The sequence below is a fragment of the Telopea speciosissima genome, chromosome 8, assembly GCF_018873765.1.
Source record: "Telopea speciosissima isolate NSW1024214 ecotype Mountain lineage chromosome 8, Tspe_v1, whole genome shotgun sequence".
Taxonomy (NCBI): Eukaryota; Viridiplantae; Streptophyta; class Magnoliopsida; order Proteales; family Proteaceae; genus Telopea; species Telopea speciosissima.
This window is the reverse complement of record NC_057923.1, coordinates 1,750,134-1,771,894: the sequence shown is the minus strand read 5'-3', so window position 1 is coordinate 1,771,894 and position 21,761 is coordinate 1,750,134. Positions and strand designations below refer to the sequence as shown.

General features: G+C 38.3%; 2 protein-coding genes across 2 annotated transcripts; one reads left to right on the top strand and one right to left on the bottom strand.

Moving 5' to 3' along the window:
• The first annotated feature begins 3,517 nt into the window (after window positions 1-3,517).
• Window positions 3,518-13,698, top strand: LOC122671104. The gene is made up of 18 exons (XM_043868204.1): window positions 3,518-3,732; window positions 4,265-4,436; window positions 4,524-4,573; window positions 5,342-5,642; window positions 6,198-6,386; window positions 6,484-6,666; window positions 6,818-7,060; window positions 8,212-8,365; window positions 8,455-8,517; window positions 10,427-10,558; window positions 11,202-11,287; window positions 11,384-11,434; window positions 11,534-11,614; window positions 11,766-11,810; window positions 12,120-12,175; window positions 12,838-12,913; window positions 13,018-13,158; window positions 13,258-13,698. The coding sequence occupies exons 1-17, from the start codon at window positions 3,548-3,550 to the stop codon at window positions 13,111-13,113; spliced, it is 2,163 nt and encodes a 720-aa protein (XP_043724139.1). The 5' UTR covers window positions 3,518-3,547; the 3' UTR covers window positions 13,114-13,158; window positions 13,258-13,698.
• A 1,415-nt stretch (window positions 13,699-15,113) lies between these two features.
• On the bottom strand, window positions 15,114-21,435 carry LOC122670741 (chromophore lyase CRL, chloroplastic-like). The gene is made up of 9 exons (XM_043867717.1): window positions 21,139-21,435; window positions 20,982-21,031; window positions 20,363-20,420; window positions 20,234-20,269; window positions 18,848-18,898; window positions 18,274-18,366; window positions 15,694-15,798; window positions 15,467-15,559; window positions 15,114-15,353 (listed from the first exon to the last, which is right to left on the bottom strand). The coding sequence occupies exons 1-9, from the start codon at window positions 21,301-21,303 to the stop codon at window positions 15,207-15,209; spliced, it is 798 nt and encodes a 265-aa protein (XP_043723652.1). The 5' UTR covers window positions 21,304-21,435; the 3' UTR covers window positions 15,114-15,206.
• Between the last annotated feature and the right edge of the window lie 326 nt (window positions 21,436-21,761).

The window sequence follows — 21,761 nt, the reverse complement described above, 5'->3', positions numbered from 1 at the left end:
TCTCTCTCTCTCTCTCTCTCTCTCTCTTCCATTAATATTATGCCATCTAACCCTCAGCCAAGGTATAAACTATAATTGGTCAATAAAACAGACAATACTGAAAGAAGTATGGCCAAATATTTGACATGTGGCATACATGGTGTTCTCTTTCCATCAAAATGATATGGATTTAGAAAGTCTTTGGCTCCTTAATAGTTTTTCTTTTAGAGGGGGAGGAGATGTTTATCTTCATATTTTTTTTTGAGAGAAGGAGAAAGTTCTAAGTTGTGGTCTCTTGGGTTTGATTAGTGTTTAAAGAATGAGGTATTAGAGTTTAATTAATTCTTAATCCCGATTATAAATGCGGAGGGTAAATGATTCCGTTTGCATGATTGCTACCTTATATTTTTTGTGTGGTTAAGGATTCTCTGAAGAGAATATAGATCAATAGAATTTAAAACATTTGAAAACAATTGTAGACATGAGATCATCTCCAACGATATTAGATAAAAAAAGTTTGGGAAAATTACATGATTAGTTACTTTTGGGTTTTTATTTACAAAACTGTTCACCCTATGTTTGAGTTAATAAAAATAGACAAAAACAAGTTTAGTTTTACAAAATTAGACAAAACAGTGACTCTCCTTCCTTCCTCCGCAGTTTCCCTCTGAAAAAATCTCTTTTTTTTTTTTCCTCTGTTACTTGGGGTAGCAGAGAATGGCGGTGGCTGGGACAAGGGTAGGGTTGCAGGGAACGGAGGATGCCTGGTTGAGAAGGCAATGATAGGGGTAAAAATGTCTAAAAAAGTAAATGTGGGAGGGAGAGACAGTATTTTGTCCAGTTTTGTAAACCTTAACTTGTTTTTGTCTATTTTTGTTAACTCAAACATAGGGTGGATAGTTTTGTAAATGAAAACCCAAAAATAACTAATCATGTAATTTTCCCAAAAAGTTTTGGAGTGATATTCTCTGTGCTGGAGCATAGCCTACGCCCAGATGCATGAGCCTACCATTCAAGGGGGTAGGGTGGTCATTTTACCTACCCCATGTGTCTGGGCGTAGCCTGCAACACCGGCACAAAAAACATTTTCCCAAAAGTTTTTTTCTAGCAAGTTTCTTGATTGACTTCACTAGAAAGGAATCCTTAGTTAACAGACATATTTTTGTCATATGGCAAACTCTAAAAAGGTGTATCTAATGCACAAAGCTTCTGCCATTGCAAGGATTGGGGAATGTCATAATATGTGTAGCGTTACCTCTGCTTTGCAAAAAGATTATTTTCATAGATTCAATCCATGATCACTTGATCACAATGGAGCAACCTAGTCATTGCACTAAAGTCCACCCTCAACATATGGCAAACTCTATGAGGCTGAAATTTGGTGAACAAAGTCCCCAAGTTTCTTGACCACATCTAAGGTTTCAATTTAGGTAGAATTTATTTAGCAAAATGAAGCAATTGAAAATTTCTGAAGTACTTAAGAGATGCATGGATCATGAAGGGACATTTATGAACATTTGTGGGAAAGTAAATAATTGAATTTGAATATAAATTTGAAAATAACCAATCGGAACTATATTCCTTAAGCATTGAAATCAGAATTTCAAATCTTCCACGTGTCACATATATGTTTCAAAATCAGGAATTTTTTTTATTTTAATTTTCCAACAAAGGGTTTTTCGGGGGCGGAGAGAAATCAGAGAATATATATCTCCCACTATTTGCCTCTCCCTCACGCTGTTTAATCTTAATACAAAATATTATTTAAGATTTTGGGTACTGAAAAATAATCTTAAAGCATTAATTAATTAAAAAAATAAAGTGTACTGGTTTAAGTTTTTTTTTTTTTTTTTTTTTAATTTATTTTATTAAAATATAATATAAAATTTTCGAAGTCATCACAATCAGCAAATGAAAAAATAATATAATAAAAAAAGATTATAAAATAGGATAAGAGTATTTTTCAGCCATGGTTGGTGAGAGAAATTCCTTCTCTAAAAACTTTTTCCGTTGAAACATATGGAGATTTAAACTGGAGTGGAGAGACGTATTTCTCTGTTGATGCTTTGGAATCTTCTTCCATGATACTACATCATTTATAGACATCATCATAAATATATTTAGGGAGAATGTTCTCTCTCTGTCGTAGCACAGGCTGCGCCTAAGCATATGAGCCTGCCACTCAGGGGGTAAGGTGGTCATTGTGCCCACCCCGATGTGCCTGGGTGCAGACTGTGTTACGGCACAGAGAACATCACCCCATATATTTATTTATATAGACATAATCAAAATAATTTATCCATTAATGATACGAAATTACGAGCCATATCATTCTCGGCATAAAATGAAACATAACTAGGGGCAGACGACATGATCATTGCGCCCCCATAAAAAGGTGGAATTTCTAGGGGCGAATGGCGAGCCATCATTTCACCCACCCTGTGTCTAGGCACAGGGCTACGTACTTCACGTATCCAAGTAGTATTCCCTATCCTTAAAAAATATATTAGGTGAAAATTGAACGAATCAAAATCGAGGATCGAATCGATATGTGCCGATTTCGATTTAGATTGAATAGAAACCAGTCCCAAAACCTTCGAATTGACCCGTCAAATCTGGAAAAACAAAACCAGCAATCTGATCACAAAAACCCTAGAAATCAACCACTCTAGATTGTCCAGAATCGGGATCGGTCACAGTAGATTTTGATTATTGAAACAGTGATCCCCTACTTGAGTGAGATTTTTTTTTCCCACTTTCTTCAAAAAGAGAAGATATGCTTAAAATATCATTTTATAGAATAATTAATTCATCTTCTTGTCATTTGAAAGAAATCCACCACTCCAATTGGTCTTTTTCAAAAAAAAAAAAAAACATGAGATGAGAAATTACCGTTTCATTAAAATGTCGAGTAGTTATTACCGAAATCAATTTAATTATGCTTCTAGTTTAATTACGAGAAAAAGATTGTTACACCGCCCGTTGCAGCTTCCCTCTTCTACCAATGAGGGAAATTACGCATCTGACCAAAAAATAATAAGGGAAACCACGTGAGAATGATGTGAGAGGATCAACCAACCCACCACCTGTTGTCCCATTGTTGCCATTCATAAGGTAAGAAAGGGGTATTTATGTAGACAAAAGGGACAGTCATATATAGTTAACTAGTTGTACACTCATCCGGGTAATCTTTTACCCTTTAATTTTAGTGTTTTACAGTTTTTATGTTGCTGGGGTTAATTACACAGTGAAGTTAGGAGGGATAGAGATGTCTTTTGAAAATTTAATGACAGCTAAAGTCTATAATCCCCAAATACCCAATATGGCCAAATCCATGCCGAATTGTCCGAAATGTGCGTCGTTTGTTTCTGACACCAACCCCTACCATACCAAATCTTCAATTTCCAATTTTGAAACAAAGAAAGCTGCCTTTCTTCTACTTCTTCTTCCCCTCCACGATCCATTTATTTATATAAAACCCTAAAGTGCCATCACTTCTTACATTCTCAATCGATCAAATAAAATTTTCCCTTGCGTTTCTCTCTTTCGCCCTTTTCCTTTGGTTCCCATGGCTTCCATTTCAAAGTTTCCAACCACCACTTTGGCTTCTTATTCTTCTTCCTCCTCTCGCAGCTTCAGATCTTCCGAACCGAGACCTCTGGTTTGTTTCTCCGCCTCATCCACGGTTAACAAAGGTTTCTCCTCCTTCAAGCTATCCATTCGAAGGAATAATGTTCATGACCGATCCTTGATGTAATTTCTGCTACTTTTCTCCTTTCTCTCTCTCTCTCTCTCTCTCTCCTGTTATCTAGTCCGGAAGTTTCTTCATGACTGGTCCTTGGTGTTTATAAGTGTTGCATGTTTTCCTCTTTGATTTTTTGCGATCAAGATTTGAGGGTTCTCCTTTTTTTTTTTTTCTCTATTTCTTCTTCTTCATCTGTCATTTGCTCTGTTTTATCTAGTTTTATCGCATACCCAATTGCATGTCGTATTTACAGTGCTCACTGCGCATCAATTTTTTATTCTTTAATCGCACACTTCTCCTTCGCTACTTATTATTGCAGTAAGGAAATAGGATTAGCAAACCATTTTCTTCATGAAGATCTATGTGATGTGTAATACTAGGGCTGCGACATCCTTTAGTATTGGTATTTTCTGTTTCTTCATGAAATAAAGAGTACAATTAGATCTAGTGTTGGCATGCTATTACTGCTGTTTTCCTTTTCTTCTGATGTGTCTCTGGCATTTTGTTCCTTATTTTCACTCGAGTAATTTCCTACCACAGTGTTAGGTGCTCCCAACTAGATGGAAACGTTGCCCAGACCAAGAGAACCGTTCTTCATGATCTCTACGAGAAGGAAGGGCAGAGTCCTTGGTACGATAATCTCTGCCGTCCTGTCACAGATTTGTTGCCTCTGATTGCAAGCGGGGTTAGAGGAGTCACCAGCAACCCAGCGGTAAGTATTTCTCACCTTCTTTAGGAGCTGTTTGCATTCATCCCTTTGCAGTTCAGTATGACAATAGTTCAATGAATCTCATTTCAGATCTTCCAGAAAGCGATATCATCGTCAAGCGCTTACAATGAGCAGTTCAGGTAGTGTCAATAATTTTTCATACAAGAAAAATGTAACAACCTGGTTAATTGCACATTTCCTTCTTTGTAAACCAGAGGTTGTCTAAGCGGGTCGTGGCTTCACTTGCCACGGTGAAACCTGCTACGTCTGACCATTTACGTATTCATTGTAGAAGGATGATTCAGAATCAATGAAAGTTGGCACATAGCCATTAAATATTCTAGATATAACGTGGAAGCGAGCAGAAAAAGGAAATTGTGTTGTCCCTTACTTTCTTGTCATGCCTTGGACTTGCTTGCATGAACCTCAGAGCCCCCTGGTACAATCCTCTTGAGGCATTTGGACCCGGGATAACAACAACTTGGTGTTGGGACTTGGGAGTGGTCCTCAACAAGCATACTGACAAAGGGGAGAATTAAGTGCGTGGGTTTAGAGAACTCACTTGACTGGACTGTTTAGGGTCCATTTGGTTAGAAGTGAAGTGAATGAAAGTGAAGTAAAATCAACAAATTTTCTTAGTTGATCTGATTTTATTTCAATTCACTTAACAAATGGAATTTTATTCAACCTTACTAATTATTATTTGATGGTCATTCAATCGAATTTTGTATTTGATCACTTCGCTTCTAAACATATGGGACCTCTCTCTACATTTCTGGACTTAACTCCAAGCTATGAGTGTAGTCTCTTCAATCCCTTCCCCCACCCCTGCGGATAAGGAAAAGTGGGGGAACTCTGCCAAGCTGTTTCCATTATTTTTGTGGCTGAGCTTGATCTGGATTCTGCAGTGAACTTATAAAAGCGGGAAAAGACATTGAAGCTGCATACTGGGAACTTGTAATCAAGGACATTCAAGATGCATGCAAGCTCTTTGAGCCAATCTATGATCAAACAGATGCAGCCGATGGCTATGTGTCTGTTGAAGTTTCTCCAATGCTAGCTGATGATATGGAAGGTACTGTAGAGGCTGCAAAATGGCTTCATAAGGTGGTTGACCGTCGTAATGTGTACATAAAGATCCCTGCAACTGCAGCATGCGTCCCTTCCATAAAGGAAGTTATTTCACTTGGTATAAGTGTCAATGTAACTGTAAGTTCCTTTCTCCATATGCTGCTCTTTTACATAAATTTCCAACTGAACTAACATAAGGGATTGTCCTGATTTTATGGCCTTAATAGATTATATAATCAACTGGTGGTTAATAGTCTTGTAATTTGTGGGCTCCCTTCTATGTGTTTCATCACCTCCAATCGAATGCAACATACGGGATTGTCCTGATTTTATGGCCTTAATAGATCATATAATCAAGTGGTGGTTATCAATTTGTGGGCTTCCTTCTATGTGTTTCATCACCTCCAGTGGAATGCAACATATTTGGAGGGGGGAGGGGGGAGGGGGGAGGGGGGGAGGGAGAGGGGTGGTTAAAGACTGTTATTCTCCTGAATTTCTGCTGCTGTTGCATTCAGCCAGTTATATTCTAGCAGCAGCAGTGGTCAAAATTTACTTCTAGCAGCTGAAAGTTCCGTATGACTAGTACCATTCACATGTGCTTCAAGATCTAGATAAAGTTGTGTTAGTGTCCTGGAAGTGAAGTCTATACTGGAAGGATCTCTGACTGTTCTTCTTGCTTGTTCCATTGTACAGCTCATATTCTCCCTTGCAAGATATGAAGCAGTAATTGATGCTTATTTGGATGGGTTAGAAGCTTCTGGGTTGAGTGACCTCTCCAAAGTTACGAGTGTCGCTTCTTTCTTTGTCAGTCGGGTAGACACCCTTGTTGACAAGAAGCTGGAGAAAAATGGAATTCCTGAGGCTCTTAATCTCCGAGGGAAGGTAAGTTAAGGCATGTGTCTAGAATTACTGTTTGAAAGGGGATGAGCATTGCACAACAGGGTTTTCTTATTTGTTTAATTGTTTTGGCGTATTGTAGGCTGCAGTAGCTCAGGCAGCGTTGGCCTACCAGCTCTACCAGAAGAAATTCTCTGGTCCAAGATGGGAGGCTTTGGAGAAGAAAGGTGCCAAGAAGCAGAGGGTGCTTTGGGCCTCAACCAGTGTCAAGAATCCAGCATATCCTGATACCTTATATGTTGCTCCTCTCATTGGACCAGATAGTGTAAGTTCTCATTTATTTACTAAAAACAGATTAGAGTGATGAAATAATACAGTGGAGTAGAATTTGTTTTAGAAAGGAAGTTATGACCTGCTAAAACCTAACCTGCTGAGGAAATTGTGGATCTCTTATGGCTGTTCCTACATTGTCTCAGGTCTCAACCATGCCTGACCAAGCACTCCAAGCATTCATCGACCATGGTGCTGTCTCAAGGACAATCGACTCGAACGTGTCAGAGGCTGAAGGCATCTACAGTGCACTTGAGAAATTGGGAATTGACTGGAACGAGGTTGGGACCCAACTTGAACTTGAAGGTGTGGATTCTTTCAAGAAGAGCTTCGAGAGCCTACTTGGTACCTTACAAGAGAAAGTAAACACCCTTAAGTTGGTCGCACTGTAAGCCCAGTTGGCTTCGTCACAAGATCTCCTCTCTCTTTTTTTTGGTTGGGATGTCAGGAAAACTTAAAATAAATATTGCTTGATCACTCCTATTGTAGATAATCTGTCTGTTAGTACCGTTTAAAGGTTATTATTGTGTTTCATCGAGTGCCTAAGCTATAGTGTATTCTATCTTAAATATTCGAATTCGTTGGTTGAAAGTGTTTTATCTCATATGATTATATGAATATTCTCTCAGTGTAGAGCTAAAAAGAAAGACATGAATGCATCACGAGGCATAATAATTTATAGATCTGTGAGGTTGGCATTTTCTTAGAATCTCTCCTGGAGCCTGATTTCGTGCCTTCTTCCCTCCTCCATCGCAATTGAAACTCAGTGTATACAATCTGAAATATTGCACCAAATCAAGTTTGGGACTTGGGGGGCGGGATAGCAGGGAAGAATATAGAACAAAAATACTATAACCTTCATATATGAGTCAGCATTATAATCCAATCAGCTGTGAGGGAGAGACGGATATTTTCATTCCCCTACTTTGCAACAGAGAAGAGAGGGTGGTGGAGATGATTGATGAAGCAGAGTTTGGAGCGGCGGAAGAAGTTGGAAGATGCGAGAGAGTGGACCTCGTGAATGGAGGCGCGGGCTGCTGCAAGCCTTATCGATCTTACGCATTAATTAATGCCCACCTCCGACTCCGAGCCATGGTTGGCTGGTTGTCTGTGTGTGTTTATATGTGCGTGTGGTGTTGAGTTCCTCCATCTCACAAGTCACACTCGTCTCCCTCTCCTTATCTCGATTTGCCAAAGGAACTAAATGACCAATACACTCTACAGTGGAATGACAGTAATACCCTCAGCATACAGTAAAATTACAAAATCCCCACGCTTACGCTCCATTCCTGAGCTGCTTTAGAGCGTCCCTCTCTTCAACGCTTTAGGCAACAACTACCACTGTAATTTCCTACTAATCTCCACTACTCATTGTCTCATTGTAACAATGCTACTTGGCTTGCTACTTAATTGATTCTTCTTTAGGGAGAGAGGAAAGGGTTCTTGGGGAAGTACTGTTAAGAAAAAACAATTGAACGAGAGACACAGAGAGAGTTCAATTATCCAGCGCTCGGCTGAAGGCCGCAACAACCTCGGCTAGCATGTCTCCATTGTCTCCGAATTGGCATGTCGGCCCAAGGCTACCGGCAAATCGTTTCGCCCTCAGATCATCCTTTTTTTCACCATCGCTCCATCTCGTGCTTCCTCCTCCTCCTTACCAACCCATCTCCTCTGCTGCGCCAAAATTCTCTACGATTGACAGCAGGTTTTCTTCTTCTTATTACTTGTCTTTCTTGTTTATGCATATGGTTCATCGGTCTGCATCCTGAAAAATATTTGTTTTCGTGTAGGTATTCTTACAATAATAGAACCCATTTTAAGAAGTCACCTGATAATTCCTGTCCAGGTAATATCACAAAATCTCTTCCTTGCACTACTCTATTGAATTAGGCTATTTCTTTCCTGGTTCTTGTTGTTCTTCAGTTATATCTAAGATGGAATTGACCTTCCCTCAAGTGCAGTTGGATTATGGACACGGCACATAGTATTTCTGAGTTTCTTGTCTTAATTGATTCTCTGTGCTCTTCATGATTGTCTTTTATTGCACATTACTAATATCATTATTATCTGAGTGGGCGGTCAGGTGCAATACCCAAATCCAGACTGAGAGTCCCTCTTGGTCTCTTCCTTGCAATTATCTGTTGCGTTGATTTGCTGAAGAGGAACATTCTTCTTTCCTTCCTTTCTTGCCCTGGTTCCTGCTGTTTTCTTTCTTTTGTTAAGATAAACAGAGAATAAGAATATATGAACGCCCATACGAAATTCAGGCTTACGAGCCTTACATAGCTAAATGCCTTGTGGATATTTAACCCCCCCCCCCCCCCCCCCCCCCAAAAAAAAAAAAAAAGATTCCAAATGTCAAACAGCTGAAACTCCTCTTGCAGCAAAGCCAAATTGTGAGACAAGGTTTTGGAGGGTGAACTCCTTGATTGATCTACCCAATAGGAGATTAATTTGGGCAATAATCAAGCTTCCTTGCGACAGTTATAGTAACAGTGTGGTAGTGGATTCCCGCACAGGGCCTCTGTGAGATTTTTTATTTTTTAATTGATTTTCTCTGAAGTAAAACACAATTTTCAGTTACAACCATAAGCATTATGGACTGCACACTATAGTTTCTGTTCCTTTTGTTTTGCATTTACTTTCTTATCATGGTTCCTTCATAAAATTCATGTAACGGGAAGATTTTAAAGCAAAATCTTGTTCTTTTTGTACTGGTTTTACCTAAAATTTTCCTTGTATGTGGTCTTTACCTGAAATGCCTCTATATGAGTAGGTATTCCCCAAATTTCTGCAGGGCTACAGAATGAATAAATCCTAACATGTTAAAACAGGAGTTTGGATGACAGCAGATTTGTTCGACTAATTTTCTCTGTTGTGATAAGAAAGGGGGGGGGGTGGAATTCAGTAATTGTTCAATTTTAAGAGAGCTGTATACTTGTTTTCCAAATAAGTAGAGTCTTTATTCTTCTTCACAAATTATATAGAAGATCTATTTGTTAATAGGTAGGACATTTCTTTCTATCCCTTTGAACTTCATCCCTCACCATTGCTCAGTGATTATTAAATGACCAATTATCCAGCCAAATGCAGACAACATGCTACTTCTTTCATCGTCAAATATTTGGTTATTGCTTTCACTTGCACACCCTAGCATGTTGTGATTGGAGCCTGCAAGAGTATGTACCGCTTTTCTCCAGACTCCAAACTCCAAACGTAGGGTTCAACTGGATAACAATATCTCTTCTATATCTCCCAGAAGGATCCATCATACCTCAACTAATGTAAAGTAGTTTCATAGTACTTGAACAAGCTGCAGTTTATAGATATCACTTCTTAACCGTTCCATCATATTTTTTTTTCTTGGTCATAAATTATTAACCATTTTCATATGTTTTTTGGTCATAAAACTCTTGTTTAATTATATGAATCAGTGTTTTAGTTTCCGTGTGGACATCACCTGGTCATTAAAATCTTATTAATTTCACAGTCAATGAAAAGGGTAGGTTTGAGCCTGTACCTGGACTCCATACTCAAACAGAGCCTGACTCACAATGTTTTGTTTCATTCACAATATGTTGGTTCACATGGACGCTTTTATGCAGAACTCCATAAATGCATGGTTCAAAGTGTTTTGAAAGGCTTGAAGGTTGGATTAATTGAGTATCTGTGGTTGGCCATTGGTAGTAAGGTGGAATTTTTAGGTATCTGCAGGATAAATTTATCTCTGGATTTTCCATTTATTGGTTTTATAGGTAAAAATGGCTCCATTTCTAGAAATGCTTTTGAGAGAAGAGAAGTATTATTCTCTACAGTCGGGTTTCTAGCAGCAGCCATATGTGATGCTTTAAAGGATGGAATAGCTGTAGCATCTGAATTTGCTGACAGTAAGTTGCAACCTTACTTTCTTCTAATGTTCAATATTATTTGTGGTTGATGTCTCAAGTGACTTTCCTATTTCCTTTACTGTACATGCATGCCTCTGTGCTACTGTTGCAGTCTATGGTAACAGGGGTAACACTTGACATGTTTCATCCCCATTCCAATCTTCCTGCATAAGGGGAAGTGGCAATATTTGGGTGATACAAGAAATGGTGGTTGTTTATATTGTCTACATTATGTGTATTCCATCTGGACTAGTTAAATTGATGCAACCTCTTGTATATCTAGATCCAGTAGGATGTATTCTATCTGCCCAACCAATCCGCCACTTTTCACAATCTATAGGTACCCTACCCTGGTTCCAAACCTGTTTGACTTGGAAATTGGGATTCTTAAATCACCAAAATTTTCCATTAGGGCATCTGGAGCCAAAACATTATCATATACTCATCATGATTCAGGTAGGTTAACTCTAGAACTACAATGTTGATTATGTTCTAGTGGTCTTAGGCGTAGTAAAAAATATAACATTGTTATTAATGTTAAGGTGTCAAGGACTAACATTGACGCAGCATTTGTTCATCAGTGATTGTTATTAATGTTTAAGGTGTCAAGGACTTTAACATTGATACCGCATTTGTTCATCAGTGCCAGCACTTCGAGGGAAGGATTATGGGAAGACAAAAATGCGGTACCCAGACTACGCAGAAACAGAATCAGGTCTCCAGTACAAGGTCAACTATCCAAAAAAATGTTGTCAGTATCTATTTTAACAACAGAACTATATTTTGGTTGAGGAGTTCTAAATTTGGAATTTAAAAAGGATGCAGGACTTGCGAGTAGGCAGTGGCCCAACGCCAAAGATGGGGGAAACAGTTGTGGTAGGGCAGTGACTGATATATTCTACCTTAGTCTGATGTTTCCCCTTGTTGTATGAGGAGAAAAATCCTAAGCATACTCTCCCTATAAATGCATGCAAGGTCGACTGGGATGGTTATACCATAGGATACTACGGCCGAATCTTTGAAGCACGAAACAAGACAAAGGGTGGTTCTTTTGAGGTATTACAAGTTCCACAATTCTGATTCCTTCAATTCGGTTCTTTTGCTTGCACTTATCCACCTTTCTCAGTTGTTGAGCGTTATACATTTTCATCATCATTTGGTTCAACTCCTATGCTTTTTGAATAATATATATGGTGTTAACACACAGGGTGATGATAAAGACTTCTTCAAATTTACACTTGGATCTCAACAGGTAAGAGTTTTTCCTCTCTGCCCATTCTTTTTCTCTGTTTCATCCAACCATGGAGCTCTTGTTATGCTGACGGTTGTGAAAGGCTCTAACCTTGTGTATTTGGAAGGTTTGTATTTTTATAATGTGTGATAGGTCAGATCATGGAATCAGTATCTTGTGCTTTTTAATTTCTCAGGAGCTACAGTTTGCATAGTTATTACTGTGTGTGTTATCCTCGTTTCATTTATGCAGTACATTCCATCTGTCAATGGAATTTGATTGGACAGTGGAAATACTGTTTCCTAATACAGCTGCTTAATTCTTGAATAGGTAATTCCTGCTTTTGAGGAAGCTATTTCAGGCATGACTATTGGTGGCATTAGAAGGTGATACATTGTGCCTTTCTATATACTCCCTCCCCCTTTATTCTTTTTTATGTTTGAGGGCAAAAAGGTTTTATTATTGTATAATTACAGCAATGTATGCATATAAAATGCTATACAAGAGCCAAAAAGAAAACTGTAGTTGGCCACAAAAAAGGAAGGACATATCTCTCACCACAAACCATTGATGAATGATATGTCTCCATTAACTACCAGATCCCGGTCAACTCTAATCTACAAAAAGTAGGTGTGGCGTTACCCTCGGCCGGCAGATGTTGTTTGAATAAAGGGACGGAGGATGTTGATCACCTTTTCATAAGCCATTGAAAGGCCTTTGGAAAACTATCCAATCTCAAAAAAAAATAGTAGCTTTATCTTATTTCATGACAAGCCTTCCTTTGATAGGAATAATATGTGGCCTATTTCGAAGTTCGAACCTTCAAAATATGTATATAATCGAAACACACGAAAATATATGTTTACATCTCTCTTTGCTCACTGCTCTTAAATAGTTCTGATAGTGTTTCTTGTCATACAACTGTGTACATGCCATGACAATCAGGATAACAGTATTGAAATGGATATGTAAATACATAACATGAACATAAAACTCTAAAGAGCCTGTTTTCCGATACACAATTCACAGTCATTTCATGGTGATGCAGGATCATAGTTCCCCCAGAATTGGGATATCCAGAGAATGACTTCAACAAAAGTGGCCCAAGACCGACGACATTTTCTGTACTTATTACTTTATTTTATTGATCCTTTTCTTTCCTAGTTATATTCCAAAAGTTTTAAAAAAATAATAAAAATAAAAAATCAATTCATCATCTGTTCAACAGGGTCAAAGAGCATTAGATTTTGTGCTAAGGAACCAAGGATTGATTGACAAGACTTTGTTGTTTGATATTGAACTCCTCAAAATCGTTCAAGACTGATCACCATCAAGTTCACTTGCCTTGAGGAGATTGCTTCTAATCTTGGTTCATTTTCAGCTCTGTTTGGAAAATCATCTTTATTTCAATTGAGAAAGATTAGCTCCCTTGTTTAGTTCATCAATATGTTGATCTTCCTCTGTGCAGGGCTTGAGGCATAAGGATCCACTAAGTGCTAGTCCATTTACACCTAAACCATAGGAACACTGGGTGATTCATGCAACTCGAAAAGGTGCATTTTGGTTTTGCTCAAATCTCAAAGTGATGACCGTAAGTTTTCTGTTTCACATCAAGAGGCAACAGATGTCCATGTCTCTGTGTCTCCGGGCAAGCAGCACGCAAGAAAGAGGCTCAACAGCACGACATTGTTTCATTCATGTGGCAAGAGAGGAAAACTTGGAACACTACCCCATCAGAATGCCAAAAAACAAGTGCTTACTATTTGTTTTACTTTGGAACCACTTCAAAAAAAGTTTTATATAATTATGTCAGCATTCTCTCTCTCTTTGAATCATAGTTGCGGAGATCTCTTGTAGATTTCACAACATGCTTAAAATTCGATCGGTCATAGATTGATTGTTTATCTTATGGATCAGTAGCAGCAGATGAAACGTGAACTTGAAGAATTGACTTCTTGTTGGTTTTTCATACAATGTTTTTCTGTTATCAACAAACCTAAAACCCCTGAACTAGGGAACGAGTGGTTGAATTGAGTTATATTAGTTACTATTTCTCCCGCCAGCCACAAGTTGTGAATTGAGAGAAAGATTGAACAAAACTTGCAGAATCAGGTATCTATCATTCTGTTGCTCCAGAATATTAATTTGTTTAAGATTGGAAGTAAAATGATTATGGTCACAAATACATGTCTATTGTATTTCATCAGACGCCTCAAATTTTTGTCTCATAAGATAGAAGAGGTGATTCTTCGTTCCATTCAGTGGATAAGGGGTAGATGTCATAGAGCATAATTTCATGGCAAAACAGAGTAGGAACAATCATGATCTCTGAAAGATGCCTTTTACGTAAACCATGCCTTTCTCGCTGAGCTGAAGAGTTCCTCATCTGCTTGACCTGCTGACCATCTCCCTGAACGATGATCTTGTATAGGTACCCGTAGTTGTTGACCATCATCTTCACCTTGATCTTCTCCTTTCTTGAAGCTCACTTCCAGTGGTATACTTCTCTGCACAGCAAGAAAGGTTCTTCAGTCATATATATGGTTTATGACTGCAAGTGCAAGGTGCAAGACTAACAGAGTTTTGTAAAATTCAGGGGGAGAGAAGAGGGAAGCTTCGCTTACGCTAATGGGCTTAAGATGGTGCACCATCTATCTCCCACTTTAGGAATGGTTATAGTGAGAACAAGCACAACGCTTGCCAGGCTGATGCAAGTGCAGAACGTCAGCAATGTGGCTTGGCCCTACTTGGAACATCATCCCCACAAACGTAATAGAAGAAGGAAGATGGAATTTCAATTTCACTACATATTTACATCCTATTGATCAGATAGTCCCAAAATTGAAGAGAATTATCAAATATAAGGATGAAGAAAATCCAATAATTGAAGTCTAACATCCGAGGTGGATTTGTGGCCTAATTGTCAATACTGGATTTTCTTGCCGCTATAGTTTATCAACGTAAAGATAAAGAAAATCCACAAATCCAACCAGTTTCTGAGCCAAAATTACAACGGAAATAAATTATCTTTTTATTGATAGATTTCTTCAAATTTTATATTTTAAGTTGGACAGACACCATTACTGGATTCTGTGTCTTTATATTGATAAATTACGAAATCAAGCCAGTTTTGCTGGCCAAATTACGACGGCAACAGCTCCAGCATGTAGGATTGAGCCGCCTGAGTGCGGTTTAAGTTTTCCAGACAACGTTTCTTCACCATTGTATGATTCCGGATTCACAGAACAGTAAGCTGTTGAATTAGACACATCGATCAGAGGGCAGGAGAGTTTTTTCTAGCTTGAGTGAAAATGGTACTGAGGGAGTGAGGAAAAAGATGATGCTTTATAGAGAAATAATATATCTATCCTAAAAAATACTTCAAATTTACATGGCAAATGTAGCATCTACAAGTTATCATTCTTGATCTTGCACGACAAACGAACCCTCTATCCTTTGCTCCATGGAAGCTGGTGAGGAAGAGAAATTTAGAGCATACATATCGCTGAAACTCGAGGAAGGTGCAGGTTTGAACTCGTATGGGCCTCCCTTCACTCCCCAAACCTGTTTAACATGATACAATGGGAAAGGAAATATTAATTCAACTTTGAATCCAAAAGAAAGGGGAGTAGGGAGAAAAGAAAAGATAAACCAATGCTTGAGCAATCAAATCTAACTTGATTTCCATCATCTTCATAGCCCCTGTCCAAAGTCTGTATTTCGCCATTCTTCAGGACTGAAAGCTCAGATGTGCAATATGTCGCACCATTCTGTAGAAAGATATATATATATATATATATATATATATTTAGCAAAGACCAAATCTTGTTAGATGGAAATATTTCAGAAGTTCAAACAACAGACGCAATGTCAAGTCCAACTGGCAGCAAAGACGAAAGTTTACCCATGAATTTGGGAAGCCACCTGGTGGAGTTGAACCCTCATATAAACAGCGCTTTCCACGTTCACAGCGCTTGAGATAAATAGTTGTCAAATGTTCAGCAATGTCCTACATGTGATATAGGAAATGTAAGTATAAAACCCTTGAAACTCCATCTCAAAAGTAATTTCTAAAACAATGAATGCAAATATTTTGCAGAAAATTTTGATTATGAACATGAAAAGACTCTCAGAAGCAAAGTCAGCTGACTTCTCATAAGCAATACCCGAGGGGTGGCAATAGGTCATGTTTAGTCGCATTCCCATCATGTCAATCTTGAATTACCTCAGCCCTACCCAGACCCATTTCTTAACGGTCTCAAACATATCCCAGCAGTAGCACTACCATTTTGTTAACAGGTCATGCTTTGTGTCAACCCAAAACAGCATCTAGTTTTATGTCTGATTAGTGCCAGGCATGTTAGATTCATCATTCATGTCATAGACTTGTTTGACGTAAATTAGAATCAAAATTTCTCCATAAAAATGAAAACAAGAAGTCTTGAACTCCAAGCCTAATGCACAGATATACATGACTAAAACCACAAAGCTACACATTGTCGCAATTGCCACATGGCCGATCCAGACCTTGACCTGTCTAACAGTCGCAATTGCCACATCATCATGCCGAATGGCAGAACTGGAAGGCCATCAAGCAAGGTTTCCTAGTCGGGACGGTGTATGAAATATGAACCTAAACAAAAGTTAAACCTGTGCAGTGCCTAGATTAGAAGAAATGGCAATAATGCAACATCAATGAAGCAACTCGAATTGAGCTTGATTCACCTTGAACGATTTAACAATTAACATTGATCCTCATGATTAAGAGTAAGGTGACTGCCTCACTGACTCAGCAGTTGGCTGATTGCCATATTGGGGTGGTAGCTAGTCTAGGCATTGTGAAAATTTTGAAGTACTGCCTCAACATGAGCGTGTTGTTTCTTAATGTCTTCGATGAAGTCAAGAAAAGAAAATATAAAACAAAATAATCAGTAGATAACTCCAAATTATGCCTAAGAAAAACTCAATCAGCATATTAAGCAACAACAAAATGCAAAATGCAACAAAAATTTTGTAAGAAGAATTCAAGGCATCAAATGTCCTAAGAAGATAAATGACAAATAAAAATGGCACCCACTAACTAAACCCTAAACACATGGTACATCGGGAGTTTTGCCTTGCGTATTTTCGTTGAAAGATTGAGGTTTGCCTTGGATGATTCTAGGTGTATAAAAGAAACGCTCGTATATCTGATGTACATCCACCTTTGGCATGCAAAAGAAATACCCTTATACTATTGCCGACAAAAAGGGTGAAGACGGTACAACAAGATTTATCAGGTAACAAACAGTATGAGAGATTTTATTATTTACAACATGGAAAGACAGTGAGATTGGCGCAGAATGGACATACACTCATCAAGGTTGATTTGATTCACGTCATGAGGAAGACAAACAAATGATAACATGACATAGATAAACTATGCAATAAAAGCATGGAAACCCTAGACCATAATTTTACTGAAAAAAATATCACGATAGAGATGGGGAGGATTAGTTCAACATGGAGAAACAAGAACCAAGATGTGGTTGAGGGCAAAGAGAAAATTTTAAATCTTTCATGAGCAAGGGGATCTGATACAGGTTCCTGGATTTTTTTATTTTTTACGGGGAGGGGGAGGGGAATTCCCACTTAGTGATCATTTAGTGATTTGGTTTTAAAACACTGGAATCATTGGCAAAAGATAGCACCTTCACACGATTACAGAAGTGAATTAAATACATGGACCCTCATCAGGAAACAAGTCCCAATTCGCTTGCTCTGATTCTCTGCTTTAGATGGATAGCAACATAGACAAAAATAAAGCATCTATTGCTCTGTTATACTCACCAAACACCATAGCAATTCTCCAATTATTCCCCAACAGAAAATTGTAGATGTCGAAGTTTGACTTTGTAGCCATTATCACTGGAAAATATGTGGAGTTAACGAATATTTATGGCTTTGCTTATTACCAAAGGTTGCACTTCATCATGATCGTTTTTTTCTTAGACAGGAGGCAGCAGTTCCAACATAGACTACTCCAGAAACTCATCCATAACTAACAGGGCTCAGTGGAGAAAAGAGGGTGACATAGTTAAGTCAATGTGTTTTTGTTTTTTTTTTTTTTGGGGGAGGGGGGGGAGAGAGTACAAGTATTTGAAATGGCACAGGTGATAAGAAAAAGACAGACGTCTGGATAACATAACATAGGTTCACCCCCCCAGGTTCTCACAGACATCCTTATGACCTTATGTCCTTGTGCACGTAACCTTGGTTCTTTGATCCAACTACCATCTGAGCATTGAACCCCAAGCAAGTTTTGAGTATAAGATAGAATTTTCTCGAAACCCAAACTATAATTTGCCACAGAGATTGCACAGAAACTTCCAAATAAGTTTGTCGTGGAAGTTACTATCCGGACATCCTTCAACCACGCAACTAGCAGACTTCAATTCATGGCATCTTGGTTAATTAAAAATATGAGTCGAAGGTGCAGTATTACCCCAATAACTTCTTCAGGCAGTGGGCGCTGGTCCTTTGGCCTATCACAGAAGTTTTTGTACTCCTCTGCATCTCTAATGGCATATGAGCTAAGCTATTCAAGTGAAAAAAGTTGGAGGTTGCAATCAGTAGAGAACATTATACAATTTCCTCTGCAAACAACCGAAAATAAGCTCAACATATAACCAAAAAATAATAACACATTTTGAATTTCCAACTCCCTTTCCCCTCCCAAGTCCCAACAATCGAAAGAAAAATAGAAGAGAAAAGAAAAGAAAGAAGTTCCATGAACAATCCAAGTTAAAGAGTATTTGGCATTAGTTGGTTAAAAAAACAGAATATTTCAGGTCCAAAACAAAGCAATCTCAACAAATACAACAATTATTAATGATCGTTCACCGATAAAACAGTCTATAATGACAAAAGCACCAAATTTTCAACTTGAAATTGGGCATGCAACACCATCACAAAAGGCAACAGATTGAGGAAATTCCAAATAACAAAGGAAAAATTTGTAACACAATAGAACCCTGATTCTTAGTAGAATTAAATCATGAAAAATGATTGAATCCCACCTCAACGTCACATTTCATCTCTTTTGGACAAGGCTTCACCATAGAAAATCGCTGCCAAAAGGATTAAAAAAGAAAGTTGTTAGAATACTCTTTTGACTTTTTGTCCAACAAGAAGAAAAGAGAGGGGGGTAGAATTCTCTTCAAACTGCAAAACAAAACTACACCTGAAATCACAAAGGGTGCATTTGGATCCAGTATATTTAAGTATGGGAAAAGGAGTTGACGGCTGGAATTCCAATTTTGTTTGTTTGGATCTCCTAAAATTCTGTCGGTTGTGATATCCTAACAACCACAATATGCTGGTTTTTGGTCATTATAAAACTCAAGGGGGACTGTGTTTTCTCTTTTCAATTCCCAAAGCACCAGAGAAGCACATCAAAATACAAGTCCATTTGCCATCTTGATAACTAATCAACTAATTCACCCACCACTCTCTGCCTCCACTTCTTTATCTCCTGCATAACAGGTTAAGTATGGGAAAAGGAATTGATGGCTGGAAAATTACAATTTGTTTGTTTGGATCTCATAAAATTCTGTCATTTGTGATATCTTAAAAATCCAAAATATGCTGGTTTTTGGTCATTAGAAAACTCAAGGGGCACGGTGTTTTCTCTTTTCAATTCCCAAAGCACCCGAGAAGCACATCAAATACAATCCCATTTGCCATCTTGATAACTAATCAATTAATTCACCCACCTCTCTCTCTCTCAAGCATGAGATCAATGTTCAATATACTCTACACACTCAATCAGCCAAAAGGGAAGGCTTGTTTCACCAAGTGAAAGCAGTTAAGGAAATGCCAACAAAGCTACCACTGCTTGTACAACTTAAGCAAACTTCCCCATTCTCTGGATGCCTGTATTCTTTTTCTTCTTCATCTTCTCCTCCTCGTTTGGGTTGGATAAAGATGGAATTTTTATTTTTGGACAAAGAGAATTTTATTCAAAAAGGTCTGAGGAGAAACTCCTCAATTTGAAGAGAGGGAAATTTCAAAAGAAAAGGTAGACTTCTTTGCTAGAATTACATATTAGAATAGACAATTCTTTAGAGATTTGAATATCCATGATCCAAATGCATCCTAAAGTAAAATCAGAGAGCACCACTCATGTTCTTCTATATAAAAACATCCAAACATAGCCCCTCTTACATAATATGATATGTTTAAGGTTATCCTCTTAACAGTAGCTGATCAAAACAAACAGAAATTTGAAGGAAAAACAGGTAACTACACGACCCATGCAGCCCCCAAGAAGGAGGATTGCTCTGGACACCCTCTCAATAAACACTAGATAAATTTATGCATAGGCAAGGTGTTCCATATGCAACAATTGGGGTTGGGGGAGAATGTAAAGAATGTTGGATGGAATATTTAACCAACTACCATACCTGCCGAAAGGGCTTCTGAGGAGTTCTCCAAAATGCCTGCCATCAGAAACAATTCCCCTTCAAAATTATATACTTGTTTGCCCATCACAATGATGTAACAACAATGAATGGATGGGCAGTTACACTCACTTGTTCCAAATATAAGACCTTTGAACCGTCCATCTCGGCTGCTGGGCATGTAAGCATTCTGCGAGAGAAAGATCTTGGCTTTCAGTAAAGAGATTAATCTAGACAAAGTAGCCTCTTCAAATTGGGCAAATTGAAGAAATTTATCCGCCACTACAGTTTACAGAGATAGTTGCCGTGACAGTTTGAAATAACTTCATCATTTATTTACATAATTATACAGGTAAAGGCATAGCCAAATCAAAATTTCTTCTTCCAATGGAAGCCATTCTTTTCCCCTTCCAAACTAAGGCAGAAAAAGCATGCAAACACACTTCAATGAACGTTAACACTATATGGCTAGCAGTTACAGTTCCAAGTTCCAACCCAATTAGAATTTCAATCATGTAACTCTAGCAATTATGAACTAAATTAATAAATAAACAAACTCTCAGAAGTTGGAATATCTGTGCGTTAACGCTTTCAAATGTAAGAAGAAGCAAATCAGATGTCCACCGTCTCATAGTCTTATCGTCGATTAGAATATTACTGATTTCAGATGCAAATATAAGAAACCAACAAGCACTCAATCAGAAGTAAATTTGGAACTTAAAAACGTGGAGATTAACTAATTAATGTATACCTCAAATTGAAGTAATTATCTGGATCCCTGGAAGCTTGATCCCGAGAGAACTACAAAACCAGAAGGAAGTGGAGAAGGGTCGGATTGGGAACAGAACAGAATTGCTGCAAGTAAAAGGAAAACGAAAGAAAGAAAGACAGAGAGGGTGTGGATTTACCTTCTCACCGCTGAGGGAATCGGCGACAATTCGAGCATGATCCCATCTAGTGGTGGACTTGTTTAGTCTATTGAGTAGAAGTGCACCTCCAAGCAATACTAGCGTTTTGACAACCAAACCCCGGGCTCGGCTCCACCCTTGAGAATCCGAGCCTTCGCCCGTCATGATAGTCCACTAAGAATGACAGAAACTGGGGAAAGCAGCAGATGAAGATGAAGATTGAAGGACCCAACTTAGGGCCATCCCACTTCAAATCTCTGATATCTCTGGTCTGTCTGTGATTCTCAGAGTATCGCTAAGAGGGTTCTTTCAAATCTCAACAAAAGATCGTATGGGTTTTGTCGAATGAGAAGGAGGTGGAGGCTAGCACAGGATTGAGCAGAAGACGGTGAAAGACGATTCGAAGAGAGAAGGGGGATGGGGGGTTGTTGATTGACTCAGTTGGATTGGACTGATATCTCCATTGCAGCTTTGCAGGATGATTATGGCTAATTCGTTTTTACTGCTACCTTCATAAACCCTCCATTAGTTCAAATGACTTCAATTGCCAACTCAATTACACTGCGAATCTTTTTTTTTTTTAAAAAACAAAAACGATGCAATTGCAATCGTTGGTTTGGTTT

Excerpts from the sequence above, each read along its gene's own strand:
- LOC122671104 (XM_043868204.1), top strand. The coding sequence starts at position 3,548 with ATGGCTTCCATTTCAAAGTTTCCAACCACCACTTTGGCTTCTTATTCT. Across the intron at positions 6,387-6,483 it reads CTCTTAATCTCCGAGGGAAG|GCTGCAGTAGCTCAGGCAGC; the intron begins GTAAGTTAAGGC and ends GGCGTATTGTAG. Across the intron at positions 8,366-8,454 it reads CTGCGCCAAAATTCTCTACG|CGTGTAGGTATTCTTACAAT; the intron begins ATTGACAGCAGG and ends AATATTTGTTTT.
- LOC122670741 (XM_043867717.1), bottom strand. The coding sequence starts at position 21,303 with ATGACGGGCGAAGGCTCGGATTCTCAAGGGTGGAGCCGAGCCCGGGGT. Across the intron at positions 20,421-20,981 it reads GATAATTACTTCAATTTGAG|AATGCTTACATGCCCAGCAG; the intron begins GTATACATTAAT and ends TTTCTCTCGCAG. Across the intron at positions 15,799-18,273 it reads TGCCTGAAGAAGTTATTGGG|GACATTGCTGAACATTTGAC; the intron begins GTAATACTGCAC and ends TATCACATGTAG.